The sequence below is a fragment of the Rattus norvegicus genome, chromosome 11 (assembly GCF_036323735.1).
Source record: "Rattus norvegicus strain BN/NHsdMcwi chromosome 11, GRCr8, whole genome shotgun sequence".
NCBI lineage: Eukaryota > Metazoa > Chordata > Mammalia > Rodentia > Muridae > Rattus > Rattus norvegicus.
Window position 1 is genome coordinate 75,368,857 of NC_086029.1, and position 22,913 is coordinate 75,391,769.

The 22,913-nt window shown below is 43.7% G+C and overlaps 1 protein-coding gene across 5 annotated transcripts in view; it reads right to left on the reverse strand.

The window, feature by feature from the left end:
• The window catches only part of Igsf11 (immunoglobulin superfamily, member 11), a 151,043-nt gene extending 130,151 nt beyond the window's left edge, over positions 1–20,892 (reverse strand). Inside the window, exon 1 of one of the 5 annotated variants that reach the window (XM_063270528.1) lies at positions 20,833–20,892. Coding sequence is in view for 3 of the 5 variants with exons in the window: in NM_001013120.1 (NP_001013138.1) it covers positions 4,806–4,857 (52 nt within the window). In the remaining 2 variants the exon portion in view is untranslated. Of the gene's footprint in view, positions 1–4,805; positions 5,108–20,734 lie in introns of those variants that run through there. The other 4 variants (XM_039088359.2, NM_001013120.1, XM_063270530.1 and 1 more) reach the window with 4 other exon arrangements.
• Between the last annotated feature and the right edge of the window lie 2,021 nt (positions 20,893–22,913).

A 22,913-nucleotide genomic window follows, 5' to 3' on the forward strand; every position in this document is an offset into this window, starting at 1 on the left:
GCTGCAGGAGATGTTAGGGTCTCAGCTGCAGGAGATGTTTTTAGAGTATGAATCACAGCTGGCATAAATTGTGAATGAAGAAAAGAAACAGGGGGAACAATAAATATTGCCAGTTCCCCAGTGTGTGAAGGACCTGAAGCCCCCTTCTCTGATTTATGATTAATGCATGTTTCTAAAATGCATCTCCAAGAGCGTCAGGTACAGTAACATGATGGCGGGGGTGCGGAGGGGGGCATCAGAGTAAGCTGTGAAGGTTGTTGTAAGTAAATGACTCTGGAAATATAAATATATATATTTTTTCCTGAGTTTAGTGCTTCCAGAATTTAAACTTCCTTACATTTCTCACCCTGTGAAACTACACCTTTAATAATATCTGTTTACCTTCCTGATAAGATCCACCACAAGAAGACCTTACAGAGTCCTGGGCCACAGGGGGCTCACAGAGGCTGAACTACCATCCAAAGAGCATGCAGGGGCTGAGCCTAGGTCCCCTGCACATATGTAGCAGATGTGCAGCTTGGTCTTCACGTGGGTCCCCTAACAACTGGAATGGGGGCTTACCCTGACCCCGTTGTCTGCCATTGGATCCCCTCCCCATAGCTGAACTGTCTTGTTGGGCCTCCGTTTGAGAGGATGTGCCTAGTCTTGCTGCTACTTGATGTCCCAGGGCGGGGTGGTACTCAGGGAGGGCTTCCCCATCTCTGAGGAGGAGGGGAGGCGCAGTGAGAGGAGAGTATTGTGAGAGCGGGGCTGGGAGGAGCAGAGAGAGAGAAGGGGCTGCAATAGGGATGGATGTACAGTGAAATAAATAATAATGGGGGGGAAATGACCCAAGAGGCCAACAATGCTGAACCAGTCCACTTTTTCAAAAGGCCACTCCTTAAGCTGCCTTCGCCCACACTTGCTAACCTGTATTGGTTTGATCCTAACCTAATCATACAAGTTGAGTGATGTTTATTACGATCTGCTTCCTCCTATAGTTAATTGTACGGAGCCACACGACTTCGGTGATGGCCACGGTGAGCTGGAAAAGACTCGTCTGCAAATTAGAAAAGGTTACTTCTCCCTCTGACTTCACATTCCCCCAACGAAGACACACAGCTGCTACAGTCGGCCTTAAAACATGGGAGTCCTGCACAGGGGATGTCAATCACCCAAACTTCCACAGAAAGAAAAACGTCATGGCTCTAAGATGCTTAACCGTTAAATAAATTAATTAGCTCCCCACTCTTAGAACACGATTCAAGTCAATGGGTTTCTGAAGCTTAACCGTTAAATAAATTAATTAGCTCCCCACTCTTAGAACACGATTCAAGTCAATGGGTTTCTGAAGCCCACCCAGGAGCCGACAGCCTGTCCTAAGGAGATCACGGGCGTGTGATCCATACAGGACTTGACATCCTCCAGATGGTGGGGAGGGGTGTGCTGTTCTTGGGAGTTCCGGCTGAGACCTGTTGGTGTCAGTCAGTTCTCATCCAAGGGGGAAAAGCTCCAGGCCCTGTGCTTACAGCAAGACCCAAGACTAGGAATCCAGCAACCCCACTTCAAAATGCCAAACGTACGTAAAAGCTGAGAAGTAAACAGTTAGCATCGGCCAGAGAGCAACTGACCTAGAGCCCTTATTTTAAATAAACTGGTCCTAGAGGTATTTGGTGAAGAAAGTAAAAGTGTTTCATTATATAGGCCAGGTTCAACCATAAAACTTCAACCATAAAACTATGTAGTCGAATAGGGCCTCAAACTTGTAATCTTCCTATATCCGCTCCCAGACGCACCAAATTACACAGAGCATACACACGCATGCACACGCATACACACACAGCAGGCTGAGAGATAGTTTGAAGGAAAGCAACAATTGCCCAACTCTGTACCATCTCAGAAAAGACAGGCAGTCCCTCCCTAACCTCCTGCCTCCCCACTCTGCGGTGACTAGACTCTCGTGGCCCAAGCCCATCACCTTATTTGCCACTGAGTCACATGGCTTTAAGTATGAAGATTCAAGTGAGGATTTTTGCTATAGATGTTTCTGCTCCCCAAGTGTGAAATCACATTTGAAAATGTACCGCTGACTGTCACCAAGGGGGAAAAGCCTGAACATGAGTCTCCAGCCTTGCACATTAGGTCTGACAACTGTTTGCCTAACATTATAAAAACCCCCAGATGAATTGACGTTTAAACTGCTTCCCGAGTACTGTACGCTAAACCCCTCTGAACTCTCCGAGAGGTACCTGTCGTCTTTCGAGGTGGTCAAGCGACAGATTTTGACTAAAAGAAGCGAAGTCTTCCCAAAGCATATCAAATTTTAAAGCTGAGAGATTGGAATTTACAACGGGCAACGATAAAAGATTTTGTGACTTTTTCTTTTTGATATGGCCTTTTTGATACACGCTCCCTCAAATTCTGTAAAATTATCTGCTCTTTCAAAGAACCACAAGTAAGGAAATATTTCAGGAACTTTTCTGTTTATTTGTTCAGGTCGTATCTTTACGTATCCCTGGCTGCCCTGGAACTTGCTCTGTAAACCAAGTAAGCCTTCCCCTCACTGAGAACCACCTGCCTCTGCCTCCTGGTGCTGGGATTAAAGGCAAATGCAAGTTCCCTATGAACTTATTTTCACAGAAACGTTAACAAAATAAAAATATCATGGCGCCTGCTTTCTTCCTTTTTTCAAAGAGACTTTTACACTGTGGGTGAATCATTCCTCCGGCCTTTGGTCACTCAAACAGAATCCAACTTTTCCCACTTTGGAACAGAACCAACTTCACAGACGTTCTAAAGATACACCACAATTCAGTCAACCCGACATTGCCACTGTCTGGTTCAAGAATTCAACTGGGACACAACTTTCTCCTGGACACTGGGAATTAGAACCACCCCACACTCTCTCAGCACATCCTCCTTCCCTGGGCCTGTAAGGAGACAGCCCTGTGGCCTTTCCCAAGACAAAGCCCTAACTCAGCCCTCAGCTTGCTCCCCCTCCCCTCCCCTCCCGCCTCCCTCCCTCTGCCCTTTCTGCTCCTCCAGTTAGAAGTCTGCCCTCTCCTTAGAATGTACCCACCCACGAACTTTCCTTTCATATACACGTCATACTTCCTTGAGCTATGAAGGCCCAGCCACTCTCAATGGAGATGATCTAAATTCTATGCGGAGTCGAAAGTTAACTTTGCTGTGGCGTAAGTGTTCCTTGAGGCCGCTGGCAAATGTGACTCAAGATTTATTTGTTGTACCATAAAGTATTTGTGCACGCTGACAGTGTGTTTTAAGAAAACCCCAGAAAGGCTACCAACAAACTTCATATCCTCCCACCGTCTCCCTGCCCCACCCACCCACCCACCTGATGCCCAAATGCACCCAATGGCAGCAAAGGAAACATCTCTTGACCAGAAGGACAAGCTTTTTGTTTTGTTTTTTGTTTTTTCTTTTGTTTGGTTTTTGGTTTTGGTTTTTGTTTTGTTTTGTTTTTTTGAGAGTTAAAAGTGGCTCTACAGAACAGACCATCCCAAAGATTGGAATGACCTTGGAAGTCCCCAGAATCGTTCTAGGATTGTGTAGAAACAGTTCGACCCAAAGCAAACTCTAGAAACAAAAATCACCTGTTAAAAGGGAGGCCTAATAAATTCAAAACACAAACTCTCTCCGCCAACAAAGTTTAACGATGGATTTCTCTATCAAAAACATTTGCTGTTCTCACAACAACGCTTATGAGGTTTCAGCTGTGTTCAAGGATTTGAGGAAAAGTCTATGAATTCACTTACTTTGCCTCTGGCAGAAGGACAGGGAGACAGAGGCCTGCTGAAGTAGTAAACGACAAGTTCAGTTTGGAAGTTCAAGTGCATAAACGCACTCATCGGTATGCGACTTGATTATTATTAGCTTATCATCACTAAAAAAATACGCCTACTGAACTCCAGGAAGTCAAAACTCTGACCGTGGCATCTTCAAAGAAGGTTAACAGGCCAGTTTGCTATGTTTCCTCTATACTAGGCGAACGATCGAAAACTGGGCTACTTCAAAATTAAAACATTGTTTATTCAAGTAAGGCCATGAAAAGTGACTGGAAACCTACAAAGATATCTAGAGAGAAATACAGTTAACCACAGCCATCTCCGTCACTGAACTTGCTTTATAAATAAAAGCCTTCTATTTCAGTAAACCTCAGCGACCAGTTCCTAAGACAAAAAACTTGATTCCATAGAACAATGCACACACAAAGGCCGGATTGTACAGAAGGATATTCAGAGCCTACAACGATGGCTATTGGGGAGAAATAAAATGTAAGAAAAACTGAAGAAATTAAGTTTGAATAAACAACTGCTTTCAAACGCTCCCTCGAACTGCTACATTCTATGTATTTTTATGAGGCAACTTACACCCTCTGGTTACGAAACTAACAGAGTTAATAAACTTTGCTTTCGGATGTAATCGAGCATTTAAAATAAAAACGAAATTTTACCCCTGCGTATGTTTTAAAGGTTATAATGAAGTTACAAGTTAAAAACTGCAAAAGTATTTTTAATCAATTTAATTCTTTAAAAATCGCAATCTCCTTCAAGGCTGGGGTAAAGCTATAAAGTTTTCCTGGAGCCCTCTAGTAAGGGTAAGCAAACACTATTTCTAAGTGGCCCGGCAGGCAGCCGGAGTTCGTTCCGGGAAGTGGCGGCCAAGAGCGGCGCAGGGGTTACAGAGCTCGGGGACACCTGGGCGACTCTGGCCTCCACCACCGTCCCGGGGCAGCCGGTTCCCAGCTCCTGCGGGCGCCAGCGGGGCTCGGACCCCCACGCGGCTGGACAAGCTGGGTTACTCACCGAGCAGCGACAAGAGCAGCCAGGACGCCAGAGCGGAGCGCCGCCGAGTCATGCCGGGGCCGCCGCGGGAGCCGCCGTCCGCCGAGCTCCTGGGCGGCGGGGTGCAGCGGGGACCGAGCGGGGCACGGGAGCGCCAAGGCCACTCCGCTCCGCTGAGGCTCGGGGCAGGCTCGGGCGTCCCGGGCTCGCCGGCCGCCGCGGCCACCACTAGCCGCCGCAGCCACTCCCCCCAGCTCCCGCCAGCTCTTCCCCAGCCGGGGGCTCCGCACCGCCTGCCCACTCGCCGAGCGGTCTCCAGGGCAACCGCGGCTCCAGCGCGACGCCTGGCGGCCACCCGCAGAACGCACAGAACTCATGGCTGCTGGCGCGGCCAGGCCACCTGCTCTGGTCCCCACGAACTCTGCAAGGTCAGGTTGGACCTAAAACCCAAAGCGGCTTCCCTTAGATCCAACTTTCTCGGCTGCAGTTTTCAAACAGTCCCTACTCTGGCCATTTTAGCCTCTCCTGAAACCCATTTAATCTACCTGAAAGAATCTTGGGAGTCTCTTAGGAGACCTGTAGACTTTTAGCAGACCTAGCCTCTCCAAGGGATGAGTCCCCTTATCGGTAGTCCAATGCAGAGTCGTCAGCCCTGAAACCATATACAAACAACAGCAAAAAAACAGATTGAGGGTTGTATCTCCATGCATGGATGGATGGATGGATGGATGGATGGATGGATGGACGGACGGACAGACAGACGGACGGGTGACAGGGCAGACAGATATGCTTCCACACCCACACTGAGCCTTCAAGATTTGAGGACCTACAGGCCCAAGAACTTCCCAGCCATGTGATCAGATTCTGAAGAACATAGAGTAGAACTCCTATAGCCCTTCAGAATTCTAAGACCCCCACACCTCACAGAGCCAATTTTGCCAGGACAACTGGAAACAATAGTATTCTCAGAAGCAAGGCAAATATAGAAAATATTTTTTAAAAAGAGATATATTTGCACAATGATTTTTAAGGCTGTGTAGGGAAAACAAAAAATAAATATCAAGACAGTAGAATTATAAAAACTATTTTAAATATTAAAATGTTATATTTTGAAGAGAAAAAGGGAAAGTTTGAAAATGCCCATCACTGGAGCCTTGAGAGAGGGCTCAGAGGTAAAGAGCACTGGCTCTTGCAGAAGACCTGAGTTCTGTTCCCAGAATCCATTTGATGACTCACAACCATCTGTGATCCAGTGCCCTCTTCTGACCTCTGAAGGAACCAAGCTCACATGTGCTGTATATACAATTTGTCAGTCCAGCATGGCCTTGGTGAGGACAGAACGACAAGGTTCCTGCCCTTGGAACAGGACCAGCAGGCATAGGCCTTCACAAGCTTTGTGGCTGCTGTGGGCGTAGGGCTTGTTTGTATAATAATGTACATATTTTACATTCCTTCCCTGTTAACATTAATGACTCTGTGATAATCAGAGATAGCATGAGTCCGGGAGTCAAAGGTTTGGCTAAATGGTAAACTCTGGGTCCTTCAGGACAGCCCTTAAGGCTGTGGGAAAAGACTCTAAAAACATGGGTTAGAAAATATATAATTTATCAACTATGCCAAAATATAAGGATACAATGTGAATTGTATAAGGAGCTTCACAGATCTAAGGGAACAGAGGCAGCTACAGGATGAGCCAGAGAGATACTAAGACAAGCAGATACAAATGCAGGCAAATTCCTGAGTTCAAAGGAGCACATTTAGGTCTGAGTGTGCTAGAAATGGTAACTTCAAGACGGGGTCCCACCCAGCTAGCTTATCATCTGTGCCTAACAGAGGCAGGCAGCTCTCTGAATTCTTTCACAATGTTAAAAGAAAATGTGTGCTTGCTGTGTCCTAAGAATCAAGGGGGTTGGGGTCACAGGATGCTGATTTATAGGTTAATCAAAAGAAACCTGGAGTCAGTGACTGGGCTAACCTGTAAGATAAAAGACTGGGCTTATGACCTACAGGAGATGAGCTTCCAAAGAGTTTTTTAGAATAGCAAGAGAGAACTGTCTCAAGCAGAACATGGAGAGAGTGCTGTCTGGAGATCTTGAGAGAAAGCAGATCAGAGAGAAAGAATGCAGAGCAGAGAGAAAGCAGGCTGAAAAGCTGTCTCAGGCACAACGTGGGCCGCAAGCTCAGACCCATGGTTTGACTTTACGTCGTTTGTTTCACCACTCCCAGACACCCCTTCCTCAGAACCCATATCCAAGACAAGGCTGGTCCTTGGCATAAGGCAAAACAGTCATTAGCATAAAAAAGTTTTTTTCAAATAATGCCAATCATTTTAACAGGAGTCTTAAGAAGAAAATCTGTTCTCATGGGTTGGGAATGCCTGGGCTGTGCTCACACTTCTACATTTCTTATTTCTCCTTCATATTAATAACAATTTCAGTTTTCAATGTTGGTTTTATCTCTACCTCATCCTCATCCCTTTACCCTCCAGGGAAAATTCTAGATTTTATTTTCTCCATCTAGTACCTCTTGGTGTCTGTCTGTCTCTCTCTGTCTCGGTCTATCTGTCTGTCTGTCTCCTCTCTCTCTCTCTCTCTCTCTCTCTCTCTCTCTCTCACACACACACACACACACACACACACACACATACACTCATACACTCACACACAATCTGATCCTGTCCCCAAAAAGGCACAAAAACAATATAGGTTAGAAAAGAAAAGACGCCATGAAGTGACAGTACAACTCAGCGTTCATTTTGCCTTGTCACAACCCCAAATTTAAATGACAAATAATGGGGTTTTTTTCCAGTTAGATAGATAATCTAGTCACCTGTGCTTTAAAGCCCTGACAGAGCAAGTCGCTGGCCGCACTCATTACGCAAATGCAGCAAACATTAACTGAACAGAAATGCTGTGTCAAGACGCTGGGCTAAAGGTTAAACAAAAACCATGTGGGGTAATCCCTGATTCCACACAAATGCCGCTGCACCTGGACTATGTCTGTGCTGTCACAACTCATCAAAGAACAGCCTCTTTGTCACCACAGCCAGTTACTGCCCACTGGGCAGGAGTCAGTGAGTCACTAGGACACAATGATAGCAGTTTGGTGGAGGAGCCCTTGTAAAAGAATAGGCTGTTCAGAAGGAGAATGGGGGACAGTCGGTGTCTGGGAGACACAGGAGCACAGGAGTCATCTGGTGATAGTGGACTCAAGGAACAGGCAGGAGAATTAGGAGGTCACAGGCTGGACCCAAAGGCTCCTGTCCACTCCTCCAGGACAGGCAAGATGTGATCTTTCATTCACAGAAACACCAGCACCATCATGGGCTCTGGATACATTATTACTGAGGATAAATTTCACCACGCTTTTGATCCTAATTTGCCTATAACTGCTATAGGATTTCTTTAAATCCCTTAAGTATTCCAGTGAGAAAGCAGCAGATGCCATCACACATTTGTAGAGTGCTTTGGGTTTTAAAGTGATTCAGCGTATGCGATCTGATGTGATCATCGCGGCACTGCCAGGGGGTACGAAGAGTGCTTATTACAACCCTGGTTCTTACAGGAGGATCCCAGGTCTCAAGGGAATCAAAGATGCCTTGGGGACTGCAAATACCAAGTAGAAGGACAGCCAAGACTTCTAACCTGTTCCCTATAGCCTTCCTAACCACACTAGAAAGTCATTTAAAGACATCGTGACATCTCAAAGCTGGCCTGAAGAAGTTGTCTCCCCAGTATTTAATCCCTCTCCACCACAATCCCCTCTACCACCCACCTCCTGTCCTGTGACAAAACTTTCCCTGGGGAGATAAAACACATTCTTCTGCTTTTCGCCCCAGAGAGGGAACACACAACAGAGCAAAGTACGGACGCCACCAGAGTCCAATTGTGTGAACCAGTGAGTCTTACTGGGTTACTTACAGGAACATGGGTGAGGGGTTGTGTACAGAAATGACTCAAAGACAGCTGTATCACCAAAGTCCACCTCATGAAGGGTGACCACCACTCACAAAGCTGGGAACCCTGGGGTACAGCACAACAGGTTGGAGAGTGTCCTTCCCACATGCCTCAGTTTGCCTACCTCTCTCCCAGGCAGCTCTTGGCTGCCAGGTTCTGTTTACTCTGGAAGGAGGGGCCTGGTGCATCTGGTCAGTTTCACAGAGTTCTTGAGGCTGAGTTTTGGTTGTTTACTCCCTACTTAGGGAATTCCCCTGCCACAGAGAATGTTTTGATCCTGGAGGAGACTGTTACAGAACACCCACACTTTAGTAGCAAGCAGTGCCAGCTGGATGGGGCTGTGCTAGGGCAATTGTAGCCGGCCTTAGAAAGAAACGGAGATGAGCTAGGCTGAGGAAAGTCAGCCCAACGAAAGACTCTACTGTGATCATAGCAGCCTTCGTGACTCAGAGCATAGATGGCATGAGAATGGATTCGATCTCTGCTTATCCAAGTTTAAATTTAACACTAAACCAACTTTTCAATCCATCAAACTGCAGGGCCATCTCTTTCCAGGATCAGTTCGTTTGTATTCAAGAATGGAAAATTAATTTTATTTATTGGCATAGGAGAAATATAATTAAGAGTGAAAAAAGATAGGATTATAAAGCTTTCTAAAGCTATATATAGACTGTTTTGAATTCGATATTTTAAAGTATCAACACCACAGATCCATTGATGTGCATAAATTAAATATTAATTGCATTTAAATTTGGATGGTTTGTATTTATGGCGTGTCCTGTACAGATGTTATTTTAAGGCTAGTAAAGAGCTGTCTGGGACACTTATTCTGTAATTATTTTGACTAGCTGCTCAGGGCCAGCTGTTGTCAACAGCCAGAGTTTGTCCTTTGAAAGATAAAATATGAGAAACCTCCTCACCTTATGAAGTCAGGAAAACTCTCCAAAATAATTAAGAAATGATAGAAAAGAAAATGATGGAATTATCCAAGCATAACAGCAAGAAAAGCCAACAAGTGTCCATTTCCTGTATGCTGACATAAACAGAGCATTTAGCATTTCAACGTTGTCCTTGGAATTGAGAGTATTATAGCCTACCTGTACCTAGCTATACCAATAGCTTAAGTCTCTTACATCTGCTTCTGCACGCACACACACACATTCACACTCTCACACATACACTCTCACACACACACTCACACACTCACACACACTCACACTCTCTCACATACACTCACTCACACACTCACACACACTCACACTCTCTCACACACACACTCACACTCTCACACACTCACACTCTCTCACATACACTCACTCACACATTCACACACACACTCACTCTCTCACACACACACTCACATACACTCTCATTCTCACATACACTCACTCTCTCACACACACACTCACATACACTCTCATTCTCACATACACTCACTCTCTCACACACACACTCTCTCACATACACTCACTCTCTCACACTCTCTCATACACACTCACACACACACACTCTCACACACACTCACACTCTCTCACATACACTCACTCACACACACTCACACACACCTCACACACTCACACTCTCTCACATACACTCACTCACACACTCACATTCTCTCACACATACACACTCTCTCACATACACTCTCACTCTCACATACACTCACTTTCTCACACACACACTCTCTCACATACACTCACTCTCTCACACTCTCTCATACACACTCACACACACACTCACTCTCTCACACACACATTCACACCCACACACACTCACACTCTCACACACACTCACACACACTCACTCTCTCTCACACACACACACTCACACTCTCTCACACACACACAATCTCTCTCTCTCTCTCTCTCTCTCTCTCTCTCTCTCTCTCTCACACACACACACACACACACACATTGGAAAACCCTGGCCCTTTGTTTTAAAATCTTTCCATCATGAACACATTAATATTTAAATAAAGTCACTTTTTGTACTCAATGTATTATAACAGAATGCTGCTCAATTCTTCCCAACAGCAATTTTTAAATGTCCACAGTGACTTTTGGGGACTTGACAAGAAAAACACCTTCAGTAGCATCTTAGATGTCACATAAAAGTTTGCCGCAGGGTCTCTGCTATGAGGAAATTTTTATTAATATTCTGCAAAGTCTCCAGCAGTTTTCACCAAGCTGGTCGGCCTCAGACTCATCACTTACTTTTATATGTTGGGCTATTTTGGAAATCAAATCTCTTTTCAAATTCCAATGGGTTTTCCGCAATTGTAAGCATAATTCAGACTATTGTATCTAGCAACAAAGGCTAGAAATCTCGAATCACAAGAAAACATGAAGCTATAAAAGCCTTGAATGAACTGATGAGCCCTCAACAAACTGTAGAGAAGACAAGACAAAGGCTAGACAAAATGAGAACTGTCTACAGTCTATGCTCAACACACGTAGAATGAATGATCTTCCCGTTCCCATCAGGCCACTCCCCTTCCCGAGACATCCCAGGGTTTCCATGTCAGTGAGAAGGGGAAATTCTTATTACCAGGCAGAGTCTGTGTTCATTTTCTACGGCTGCTGTAACCCCCTTAAGCCTGTGGCATAAACCCAACACAGATGTATTGTTTTATAGGGTTTGGAGTAAAAAAAAAAAAATTAAGCTATCTGACAGAAAGATAAAAATCAAGTCATTACCAGGGCTGCACTCCTTTCTGGGGGCTGTAGGGCAGAATCTATGCCCTTCCATCCCTGGCCTTTAGATCTCGCTTTGTTCCTTTAGCTCAAGGTCCTCTTTCTCCATCTTTAAAGTCAGTAGCTTTGGGCCATGCCTTGCGGCACTGCCAGAGTAAAGCCCTTGGACTTCCTTCTTCCTCATGTAATTCAGTGGGCCTTCTCAGTGGATCCAGGATAAGCTGTAGAGGGTGACTCTCAATACCCTGACCGGAAATGAATGCTGAAGACCCTGTTCCCCAATTGATTCTTGATCAATCAATAAAGATGTTAGCGGTCAATGGCTGGGTGGCAGAGGTGTGACTCCCAGTTTTCCACAGTCCTACTAAAGGAGGAAGGAGAAGGAAAGGGGATTCACCATGCTTCAGAGGGAGAAAGAGCTACCAACTATGTGAGATCCAGGGTGAAGTGGCTACTGGCCTCTTCCCTGAAAGGGTCTGGGGTAGCAGGCAGGAGATTAGAAATGCAACTAAGCTGAGGGGAGATTTAGGGTGCTGAGCTAGGACTAAAAGATAACTGAGTAACTAAAGTTGAGGGAAGATTTGGAGGTGTTGAGCTGAGAGTGAAATGAAGGGGTACAATAGCGGAGGAAGGCTTAGAAGAGCCGACACTGAGCTAAAGCATATTAATGGGTGAGCGCGTGCGTGCGTGCGTGCGTGCGTGCGTGCGTGCGTGCGTGCGTGCGTGCGTAATATACAAGGATCTGTGGTGGCTTCTGAACAGGGGCTGGTAGCACAGTTTGCCCGAAGCTTAAAGTAGGGTAGTAGGAACTACGCGCTACGATAAGCCATTTCCAGGTTCACTGAGTATCATCTGGCTGCAACCCTCAGTTCCCCTTTGCCATAAAAGGAAGCATGCTCACCAGACTTGAGAATTAGGAACGGGCATCTCTGGGAAGCCATTATTCTGCATCTTAAGGGTTTTGTGTGTATATAGCCTGTAGTCTGCCTTAACTGACTGTCATATTGAAGTTTAAAAGTTTAAAAAGACATTTAACCCCTCTTTCTCTTTTGTGGTTTTAGTACCCCATCCACTAACATATTCTTTAAAAAAAAAGTCTTATTTCATCCAATATAACACAAGAACAGGATTTCTTATTAGTTTTATTCACCACTCAATTCTCAGTGCCTTTAACGTGTATGACACACCAAATAGGTACTGAAAACACTTAAAGTTTTTATTATTGTTATTATTTTATATGTATGCGTGAAGTTTTGGTTTGGTTTGGTTTTTGTTTGGTTGGTTTGGTCTTGCCTGTGAGTATGTGGGTACACCAGATGCATGTCTGATGCCTACAGAGACCAGAGGGCAGCACTGGATTCCCTGGAACTAAAGTTACAAACAGTTATGAGCTGTCATGTGAATAATGGGAACTGACCCCAGGTTCCCTGTGAAGGTAGCAGGCACTCTTCACCACTAAATCATCTTGCTGGCCCTGGAGAAACATTTTTAATAGGTGGATGAGTGAAAGGAGCAAACCCTGAGAGCTGTCACAGGAGTGAAGTCATTCAGGTTACATCCTCTGCCTGCTATGACATCCAGGGAGGTGTCAACAGACAGACACACATTCAGATGTTACCCAAGGTGAAGCATTGAAAACTGTGAAGCCAAAGAAAACTAAAATGTAGTTAGATTTAAATGCTTCATATAATATAAAACCCCGTGGACGATAGCTGAAGTGTATTCTTTAGGGAAAAACTTAAAATGTTAAATGCTTACATTAATAAAAATAAATATCTAACAGATAAATATGATAATGAAGGTAAAGTAGACACAAGCATAAGAAAGAGGGAAATGATTTAACTATTAAACGGACAAACACGGCCAAAGGTCTGATACTTGATAAAGGTTAAATTAACCAAATTCCATTAACCAAATCTAACCAACACTGAAAAATGAGACATCTCAGCTGCCTTCTAGTCACTCGCCCCGAGGAACTGATTGGGGGTCGACCCTGATGCGCCAGAAAATAAGCCTCTGGCTTTTGCATCTTCTGCATCTTGGTGTTTCACCGGGGGGGGGGGCATCTTGAAATGGCTAGCTAGTCTGCTCCCCAGAAGACACCATATCCTGAGGCCTCCTAGGAGACCCACTGCACTCAGGACACCACAGCTTGAAGGCATCCAAGAGTTCCTCTGTACACAAGACAACTGGGCAACTGACATCACAGTCTGAAGACCTCTCAAGGGCTCTGTGGCATGCAGGGCAACTGACCCAAAGGACTGAAAGCCTCCCTGGAGTTCTGTTGCACCCAGAGAAACAGAAACCATAGTTCATAGGCCCACCTGGAGAACAGTTTCACACAGGACAACAGCTTGACTGCTCCTCTGAAGATCCTACAGTCTGAAGGCCTCCTAGGGGATCTGCTGCAGTCAGATCAGCACTTTCCCTGGCCCTCTGAATACCCTCTAGTTGGAAGGCCTCACAGGAGGTCTACTAAAGCCAGGGCCACAGACCTACCAGGAGACCTGTAGCAACCCAGGGACAAAAGAGGCAGACTTCAGACAGAGTCACCCAAACCAGCAAACACCAGGGGTAACCAGATGATAAGAGGCAAGTGCAAGACCATAAGCCACAGAAGCCAATATATGCAAGCATCATCAGAGCCCAGTTCACCCACCACAGCAAGCCCTGAATATACCAATACACCTGAAATTCAGACTAAAATCATGTCTCATGGAGATAATAGTTAAGGAGACTATAAATAACTCACTGAAAAAAATACAGGAAAACACAGGTAAACAAATAGAAGCCCTTGAAGAGTAAACAAATAAATCCTTTAAAGAAATACAGGAAAACACAATTAAACAGGTGAAGGAATTGCATAAAGCAGTCCAAGACTTAAAAGTGGAAGTAGAAACAATAAAGAAAACCCAAATGGAGGAAAACCTGGAAATGGAAAACTAGGAAAGAGGTCAGGAATTACAGATGTAAGTATCGCCAACAGAATACAAAAGATAGAAGAGAGGATCTCAGGTATAGAAAATACTGTAAAAGAGATTGAAACAACTATCAAAGAAAATTCAAAACGTAAAAAAAACACCTAACCTAAAACATCCAGGAAATTCAGGACACAATGAAAAGACCAAATCTAAGAATAATTGGAATAGAGGAGAAAAAACTCCCAACTCAAAGGACCTGAAAACATCTTCAACAAAATCATAGAAGAAAACTTCCCCAACCTGAAGGAAGAGAGATGGCCATAAAGGTACCAGAAGCCTACAGAACACCAAACAAATGAGAACAAAAAAGAAAATCCTCTCCTCACATAATAATCAAAACATTAAATGCACAGAACAAAGAAAGAATATTAAAAACTGCAAGGGAAAAGAGCCAAGTAACAAAGGTAGACCTATTAGAATTACACCAGACTTCTCGGCAGAGACTATGAAGGCCAGAAGAGCCTGGTCAGAGGTCATGCAGACTCTAAGAGAACACAAATGCCAGCCCAGGCTACTATACCCAGCAAAATTCTCAATCAACACATATGCAGAAACCAAAATATTCCAGGACAAAACCAAATTCAAACAGTATCTATCTACCAATCCAGCCTTACAGAGTACCCTAGAAGGAAAACTCCAACATAAGGAAGGTACCTACATCAAAGAAAAGACAAGATATTAAGCATCTCCCAATAAAGCCAAAAGTAGAGAGCCACAAGCACATAAAACCACATACAAAAAGCAAATGAAACAGACACTAACAGTCATCTGCCTTTAATATCTCTCAATATTAATGGACTGAACTCACCTATAAAAAGACATAAGCTAACAGACTAAATATGAAAACAAGATCCAGCATTTTGCTGCATATAAGGAACATCAATAACAAAGACAGACACTATCTCAGAGTAAAAGAATGGAAACTGGTCTACCAAGAAAATGGTCCCAAGAAACAAGCTGAAGTTGCCATCCTAATATCCAATAAAATAGACTTTCAACCAAAAGTTATCAAACAAGACAGGGAAGGACACTTCATATTCATCAAAGGTAAAATCCACCAAGAGAAAGTCTCAATTCTGAACGTCTAGGCCCCAAATGCAAGGGCACCCACATTCATAAAAGAAACCTTACTAAAGGTCAAAACACACATTGAACCCCACACAATAATAGTGGGAGACTTAACACCCCACTCTAATCAATGAACGGATCATGGAAACAGAAATGACACAGAGACACAGTGAAACTAACAGAAGTTATAAACCAAATGGATTTAACAGATATCTACAGAACATTTCACCCTAAAACAAAAGAATACACTTTCTTCTCAGCACTTCATGGTACCTTCTCAAAAATCGACCATATAATTGGTCACAAAACAACCCTCAACAGATATAAAAAGATTGAAATAATCCCATGCACCCTATTAGACCATCATGGCCTAGGGCTGGTCTTCAGTAACAGCAAAAACAACAGAAAGTCCCCATACAAGTGGAAACTGAGCAACTCTCTACTCAATGATAACTTGGTCAGGAAAGAAATAAAGAAATTAAAGACTTCCTAGAATTTAATGAAAATGTTGAAACATCATACCCAAACTTATGGGGCACAGTGATAGCAGTGCTAAGAGGAAAATTCATAGCCCTGAGTGCTCTGGTAAAGAAACTGGAGAGATCTTACACTAGCAACTTAACAGCACACCTGAGAGCTCTAGAACAGAAAGAAGCAAACTCACTCAAGAGGAGTAGAAGGCAGGAAATCGTCAAACTCAGAGCTGAAATCAACCAAATAGAACCAAAGAGAACAATACAAGGAATCATCAAAACCAAAAGCTGGTTCTTTGAGAGAATCAACAAGATAGATAAACCCCTAGCCAAACTAACTAAAGGGCCCAGAGGCAGTATCCAAATTAACAAAATCATCAATGAACAAGGAGACATATCAACAGAAACGGAGGAAATTAAAAAAAAAAAATCAGATCCTACTACAAAAGCCTATACTCAACAAAACTGGAAAAATCTAGATGAAATGGATGGTTTTCTAGACAGATACCACCACGTAGCAAAGTTAAATCAGGATCGGATAAACTATCTAAACAGGCCCATATCACATAAGGAAATAGAAGCCATTAAAAACCTCCAAACCAAAAAGGGCCCAGGGCCAGATGGTTTTAGTGCAGAATTCTATCGGATGTTCAAAGAAAACCTGATACCAATAACCCTAGAACTATTCTATAAAATAGAAACAGAAGGAACTCTACCTAATTCACTCTATGAAGCCACAATTACTCTGATACCTAAACCACACAAGGACCCTACCAATTAAGAAAACTTCAGAACAATCTCACATATGAATATCGATGCAAATATACTGAATAAAATTCTTGCAAACTGAATCTAAGAACACATCAAAACGATCATTCACCATGATCAAGTAGGCTTCATTCCAGGAATGCAAGGTTTGTTCAATATACGGAAATCCATTAACGCAATCCACTAAATAAACAAACTCAAAGAAAAAAAAATCACATGATATCTCCTTAGATTCGGAAAAAGCACTTGACAAAATATAATACCCCTTCATGTTAAAAGTATTGAAGAGATCAGAAATTCAAGGCCCATCATCAACATAATAAAAGTAATTTATTGCAAACCAACAGCCAATATTAAATTAAATGGAAAGATACTTTGAAGCAATCCCACTAAAGTCAGAGACAAAACAAGGATGCCCACTCTCCCTATATCTATTCTATATAGTATTCTAAGTTCTAGCTAGAACAATAAAACAACAAAAAGAGATCAAGGGGATACAAATTGGCAAAGAAGAAATAAAGGTATCACTATTTGAAGGTGATATGATAGCATACAAAAGTGACCCCAAAAATTCTTCCAGAGAACATCTCCAGTTGATAAACAACTTCAGCAAGGTGGGTTATAAAATTAGCCTTCCTTTATACAAATGATAAACAGGCTGAGAAAGAAATTAGGGAAACAACTCTTGTCACAATAGCCACAAATAATATAAAATATCTTGGGGTAACTCTAACCAAAAAAGTTGAAGATCTGTATGACAATAGCTTCAAGTCCCTCAAGAAAGAAATTGTAGAAGATCTCAGCAAATGGAGAGATCTCTCCCATGCTCATGGATCGGCAGTATTAACATAGAAAAAAATGGCCATACTATCAAAGGCAATCCACAGACTCAGTGCAACCCCAACCCCCATCAAAATCCCAAAACAATTCTTCAAAGACATGATAAAAGCAATTCCCAAATTCATTTGGAAAGGCAAAAAAAAAAAAAAAAACAGAATAGGGAAAACAATTCTTAACAATAAAATTACAGCTGGGGGAGTCACCATCCCTGACCTCAAGCTCTACTATAGAGCAACAGTGATAAAAACTGCATAGTATTGGTACAGAGATAGACAGGTTGATCAATGAAATAGAATTGAAGACCCAGAAATAAAACTACACACTTACCCACACTTGATCTTTGACAAAGAAGTTAAAAATATACAATGGAAAAAAGAAATCATCTTCAATAAATGATGCTGGTCTAACTGTCCATCTACATGTAGAAAAATTAAAATAGACCCATATTTGTCACCTTGCACAAAACTCCAAGTGGATCAAGGACCTCAACATAAAACCAAATACACTGAATCTAATAGGAGAGAAAAATGGGAAGAGCCTTGAACTCATTGGCACAGGGGAAATTTCCTAAAGGACTGAAGCCCTGAGGGCCAGCAGAAAGAAGGGAAACAGGCAACGTCAGGAGGAAGGAGGTTGGGAGGAGCCTCCAGAATGTACCAGAGACCTGAGAAGTGAGAGACTCTCAGGAATCAAAGGGAGGGACCCTAGATGAAATGCTATACAGTGGGGAGAGGGAACTTGTTGAGCCCATCTCCAGCAGAAAGACAGGGCATCAAGAGATGAATGGGGTTGCTATCCCATAGTCAAAACTCTGACCCATAATTCTTCCTGTCTGAAAGAACTGCAGGGATGGAAATGGAGAAGAGCCTGAGGGAAAGAAGGTCCAGTGACAGGCCCAAGGAGGGATCTATTTCAAGGGGAGGCCCCAAGACTTGACATCATTACTGAGGCTATGGAGCGCTCACAGAAAGGTCAGAGCTATCGTGACTCTGACTTGTGACTGCCCTCTGAAAGACTCAACAAGCAGCTGAGTCAGATGCAGATATTTGCACCCGACCAATGAAAAACAGCTGCTACCCCCTGTGGTTGAATTAAGAAGAAGCTGAGGAGAAGGTCAACCCTGTAGGAGGACCAGCAGTCTCAATTAACTTGGACCCTGGAGATCTCTCACACACTGGACCACCAACCAGGCAACATACACCAGCTGATATGAGGCCCCCAACACATATACAGCAGAGGACTCCGGGTCTAGATTCAGTCAGAGAAGATGCACCTAACCCTCAAGAGACTGGAGGCCCCAGGGAGTTTAGAGGTCTGGTGGGGTGGGGGAGGGGTGGAGACATCATTGTGGAGATGCAGGGAAGAAGGTATGGGATGTGAAACAGTCGGAGGTTGGACCAGGAGAGGATTAAAATCTGGAGTGTTAAAAAGAAAAAGGAAGAAGAATTTAAACTACACTAACTCACTGCGGAATCATCGTCCTATAATTACTAACTGATACAACAATATGTACATATTTTCAACACCGTGTATTGCCCCTTGTGTGAGCAACAATTGTATATACCTTATTTATTTGAGCGTCTTTAATATCTGGTCCTATGCTTTCATGAGTGCCCTGGATGGGTTTTTGTGTCAACTTGACACAAGCTGGAGTTATCACAGAGAAAGGAGCCTCCCTTGAGGAAATGCCTTCACAAGACCCAGCTGTAAGGCATTTTCTCAATTAGTGATCAAGGAGGTTAGGACCCAGCCCATTGTGGGTGGTGCTGTCCCCAGGCTGGTAACCCTGGGTTCTATAAGAAAGCAAGCTGAGCAAGCCAGGGAAGCAAGCCAGTAAGTAACATCCCTCCATGGCCTCTGCATCAGCTCCTGCTTCCTGACCTGCTTGAGTTCCAGTCCTGACTTCCTTTGGTGATGAACAGCAATGTGGAAGTGTAAGCTGAACAAACCCTTTCCTCCCCAACTTGCTTCTTGGTCATGATGTTTGTGCATGATGTTTGACTAAGACAATGAGGTAGGCATAAATGAATAGTCGCTTCATATATAAAATAAATGCAATAATTAAATTGAAAGAATGAGACATCTCAAATAGTATTAAAAAGAAATATTATTACAAATGCCACCTGCATTTTAAATAATGAACATTTTTGACAATAAATTTGAAAACTTGGAAGATTGACAAAATCCTAGAAAATATAACTTAATTAAATACTTGCATAAAATAAATAGAAAATCTGGTTATTCATCTACAACTAAATTAGTTGAAGTAAACACTTAATTTTTTTCTGGAAAGAAATGTGCAATTCTAGACTATTAACAAATTTTACCAAATATTTTGGAAAAAAGATATATTTTAAAAACTATTTAAAAAGAGAGAAAAGGGGAAAAATTGCTTTTCACTTTCTGATGTTAACATTAGACTGAATATCAAATATTAAGAACGGTAATGGTAGAAAGAAAAATAACAGAAAAATACAAATCAGAATTAGCCAACGACATCTAGCTATACTGATGTAGAAGGACAGAACATCACACTAGTTGGACTTATCTTAGCAGCACAGCACTGGTTTAATATTGAAGTGAATTAATATCACTTATCACATTGAGAATAAGAGAGAAAACCGACATGATCATTTGGTTAATGGTCCACGGAGAACCCTGACCGTGAGAGAATGGCATATGGAGTGGGCGATCGAGTTCTCTGGCACCACCTTGCTTAAAGAAAGAAGATAGCAGACTTGACTCCCTAGACTCCGGGCCAGCGGCCAGGTCTGAAGTCCCATCCTTTCTCAGCATGCACTTTGGAGAAGAGCGGCCCTTAAAGCTGCAAGGTGGCAAAAGCATGGCCTCATAATCAGCCACAGAAAGGAGGTCTGCAGCTCCTGCTGCTCTCCCATCCCTTGCCTAATCACGCGCAAAGAGTGTTGACTGCTTTTTCTGGTATTTTTCCTCTCCTATTTTATAGTATGTACTGACGGGCATGGGTTACAGTCCACAGACTAAAGAATATGAAGACAGAATACTCGTTATCATACTAAAATCTGGAAAGGATAACTGATAAAACCTTTTGAGTTGTCTCCTGTGACAAAATAACAAAACAAAACAAAAAACCATGCGCATAAAAAAAGACATGCGCATAAACAAGCTAAATGAGGAAAGTTTCTGGCTCACCATTTCAGAAGCTTCCGGTCAAGGTCGACTGTTCCTGTTGCTTTGGGCCTGAAGCAACACAGAACCTTATCAGATCAGGACTAAGTGACACTGCCTACCTGGTGGCAGCCAGGAAGCAGAGAGATAATGATGAGAGGTGAAGACGCCAAGCCTCCAGCACCCCACACCCTTTCACCAAGCCCCACCTTCTGGAGTTTCATTGGCTTCCAGCAGTCTAATCTATTATGACGCCATCAATGGGTTCCTGCACTCATTGGTCAGAACCCACATGATCCGATCACATTCTGAAAGTCCTATTCCTGAACGCTAGAACTGGGAGGATTATCTTCGGCACACCAACAGGGGACTATTTCACATTCAATCCACAATGTCTACTCTACAGAGTGATTTTTCAGTCTTAAGTAGAATATAAATTCTATGTGTTTTTAGATGTAAATGCAAGGAAAGGGTATCAGTGGGTATTAAGTATTCCATTTGTATACTTTTTTTTTTTTTTACTTCTAGTTTAAGCCAAGTTTTCTACTTTAATTTTTGGCACCAAGACCTTCCCCCAAGGTACAGAAAGTTTTACTTACAGTAAAAAGCAAGGCCAAAACAAACAAACAAACAAACAAACAAACCGTTACCTGTGCACATATGGGAACCCAAGTGCGGCCACGGAACCTGATGTTAGCCAGTTGGTCAGGCACACTTTTAGAAACGTAAGCCTTGAGCAGGAGATTTAACTTGAGGGTATGGTGAGATGGCTCTGAGGTTTTAAGCACGTACTGCTCTCGCAGGGGGCCCTGGCTGGGCTCCCCAGCCCCACGTAGCAGCTGACAATCTTCTATAGCTACAATTCTGGAGGTTCTGAAACCATATTCTGGCCTCAAGCACCAGGCATAAACATGGTATGCATTCATTCATACATGCAGACAAAACTCATACACATAAAAAATAAAACATTGGGATTAGGGAAAGCGTGGGAAAATGGAAATAGTGGAATGTAAAACTAAGGGAAAAGGCATTCTTCCATCCACAGATCAGAAGAGACATGGTCCCCATTTCTGGAGGCCAGTAGTTTGGGTGGTTCTGGAAGATGCCCAGAAATCCTTGCTGGGAGAATTCCCATGGCAACCTTTTGACTACCTAGGTTCTTGTGGTGGTTTAACTTCACTGTCAGTTTGATGGATTTACAGTCACTGTGGAAACACACCCCTGGGTCTGTCCGTAAGAACATTTCCAGAAAACGTTAAGTAAGGGAGACCCACTTGAAAAATACTCATCACCATTCCATGAGCCCAGGATGGGATAACATGGCCTTTGCTGCTGCCTGAGACCATAGTGGTGTTTGGGCCCATGCTGCCACTGAAGGCCATGTCTGGGTCCCTGGTCCTACAGCAGCCAAGGTATGTGTTAATGTCTGACCCATGTGAACCACTGAAGGCAATTCAGATGGATGTCTGTGCTCTGTGCTTACAGCCTGAGGCCATGTTGATTCATTCTGTGGGCCACGATGCTGCCAGGAGACATATTGATCTGAGTGGCCTGCGCTGCCACCAGAGGCCATGGTAATGTCCAGACTGTGGCCGAGAGGCATGTCTGGGTCTGTGGTCCTGCTACAGCAGGGGTCTGTTTTAATGTCTGCAGCCCTTGCTACCACCACAGGCTACGTATATGTCTGTTCGTGGCCTGAAGCCATGTTGATGTCTGCGGGCTGTGCGGCTGCCAGGGACTATCCTGATCTGGGTGGCCTGCCCTGCCACCTGAGGCCAGGTTAATGTCAGTCATCCATGCTACCACTTATCATACAGACATCTATGGTCTGTGCTGCAGCCTGGAGCCATGTTGGGATCTGTGGACTGTGCCCCAGGGGCCATACCCTCTTAGTGGCCTGCCCTGCCACCTGTGGCCAAGATGGTGTCCATGGTCTGGGCTTCCTCCAAGGGTCTTGTCTATGTCCGTGGTTCTACTGTAGGTGGGGGTCATGTTCATGGTCCGTGCTGTCTGTCACGAGAAAAGATGAGGAAGTCTATGATCTGAGCTCCAGCTGACTATAAAGAAGCAGGAAAGTTACTTTGGCAGTGATGTGAACGACTGCAGACACCACAATTGAGAAAGAGGAACATGGAAGGCTACTGTAATGATCCCACCCTCGTCACACCACACCCCCACACCTAAGTAACGGCCTAAAAAGGAG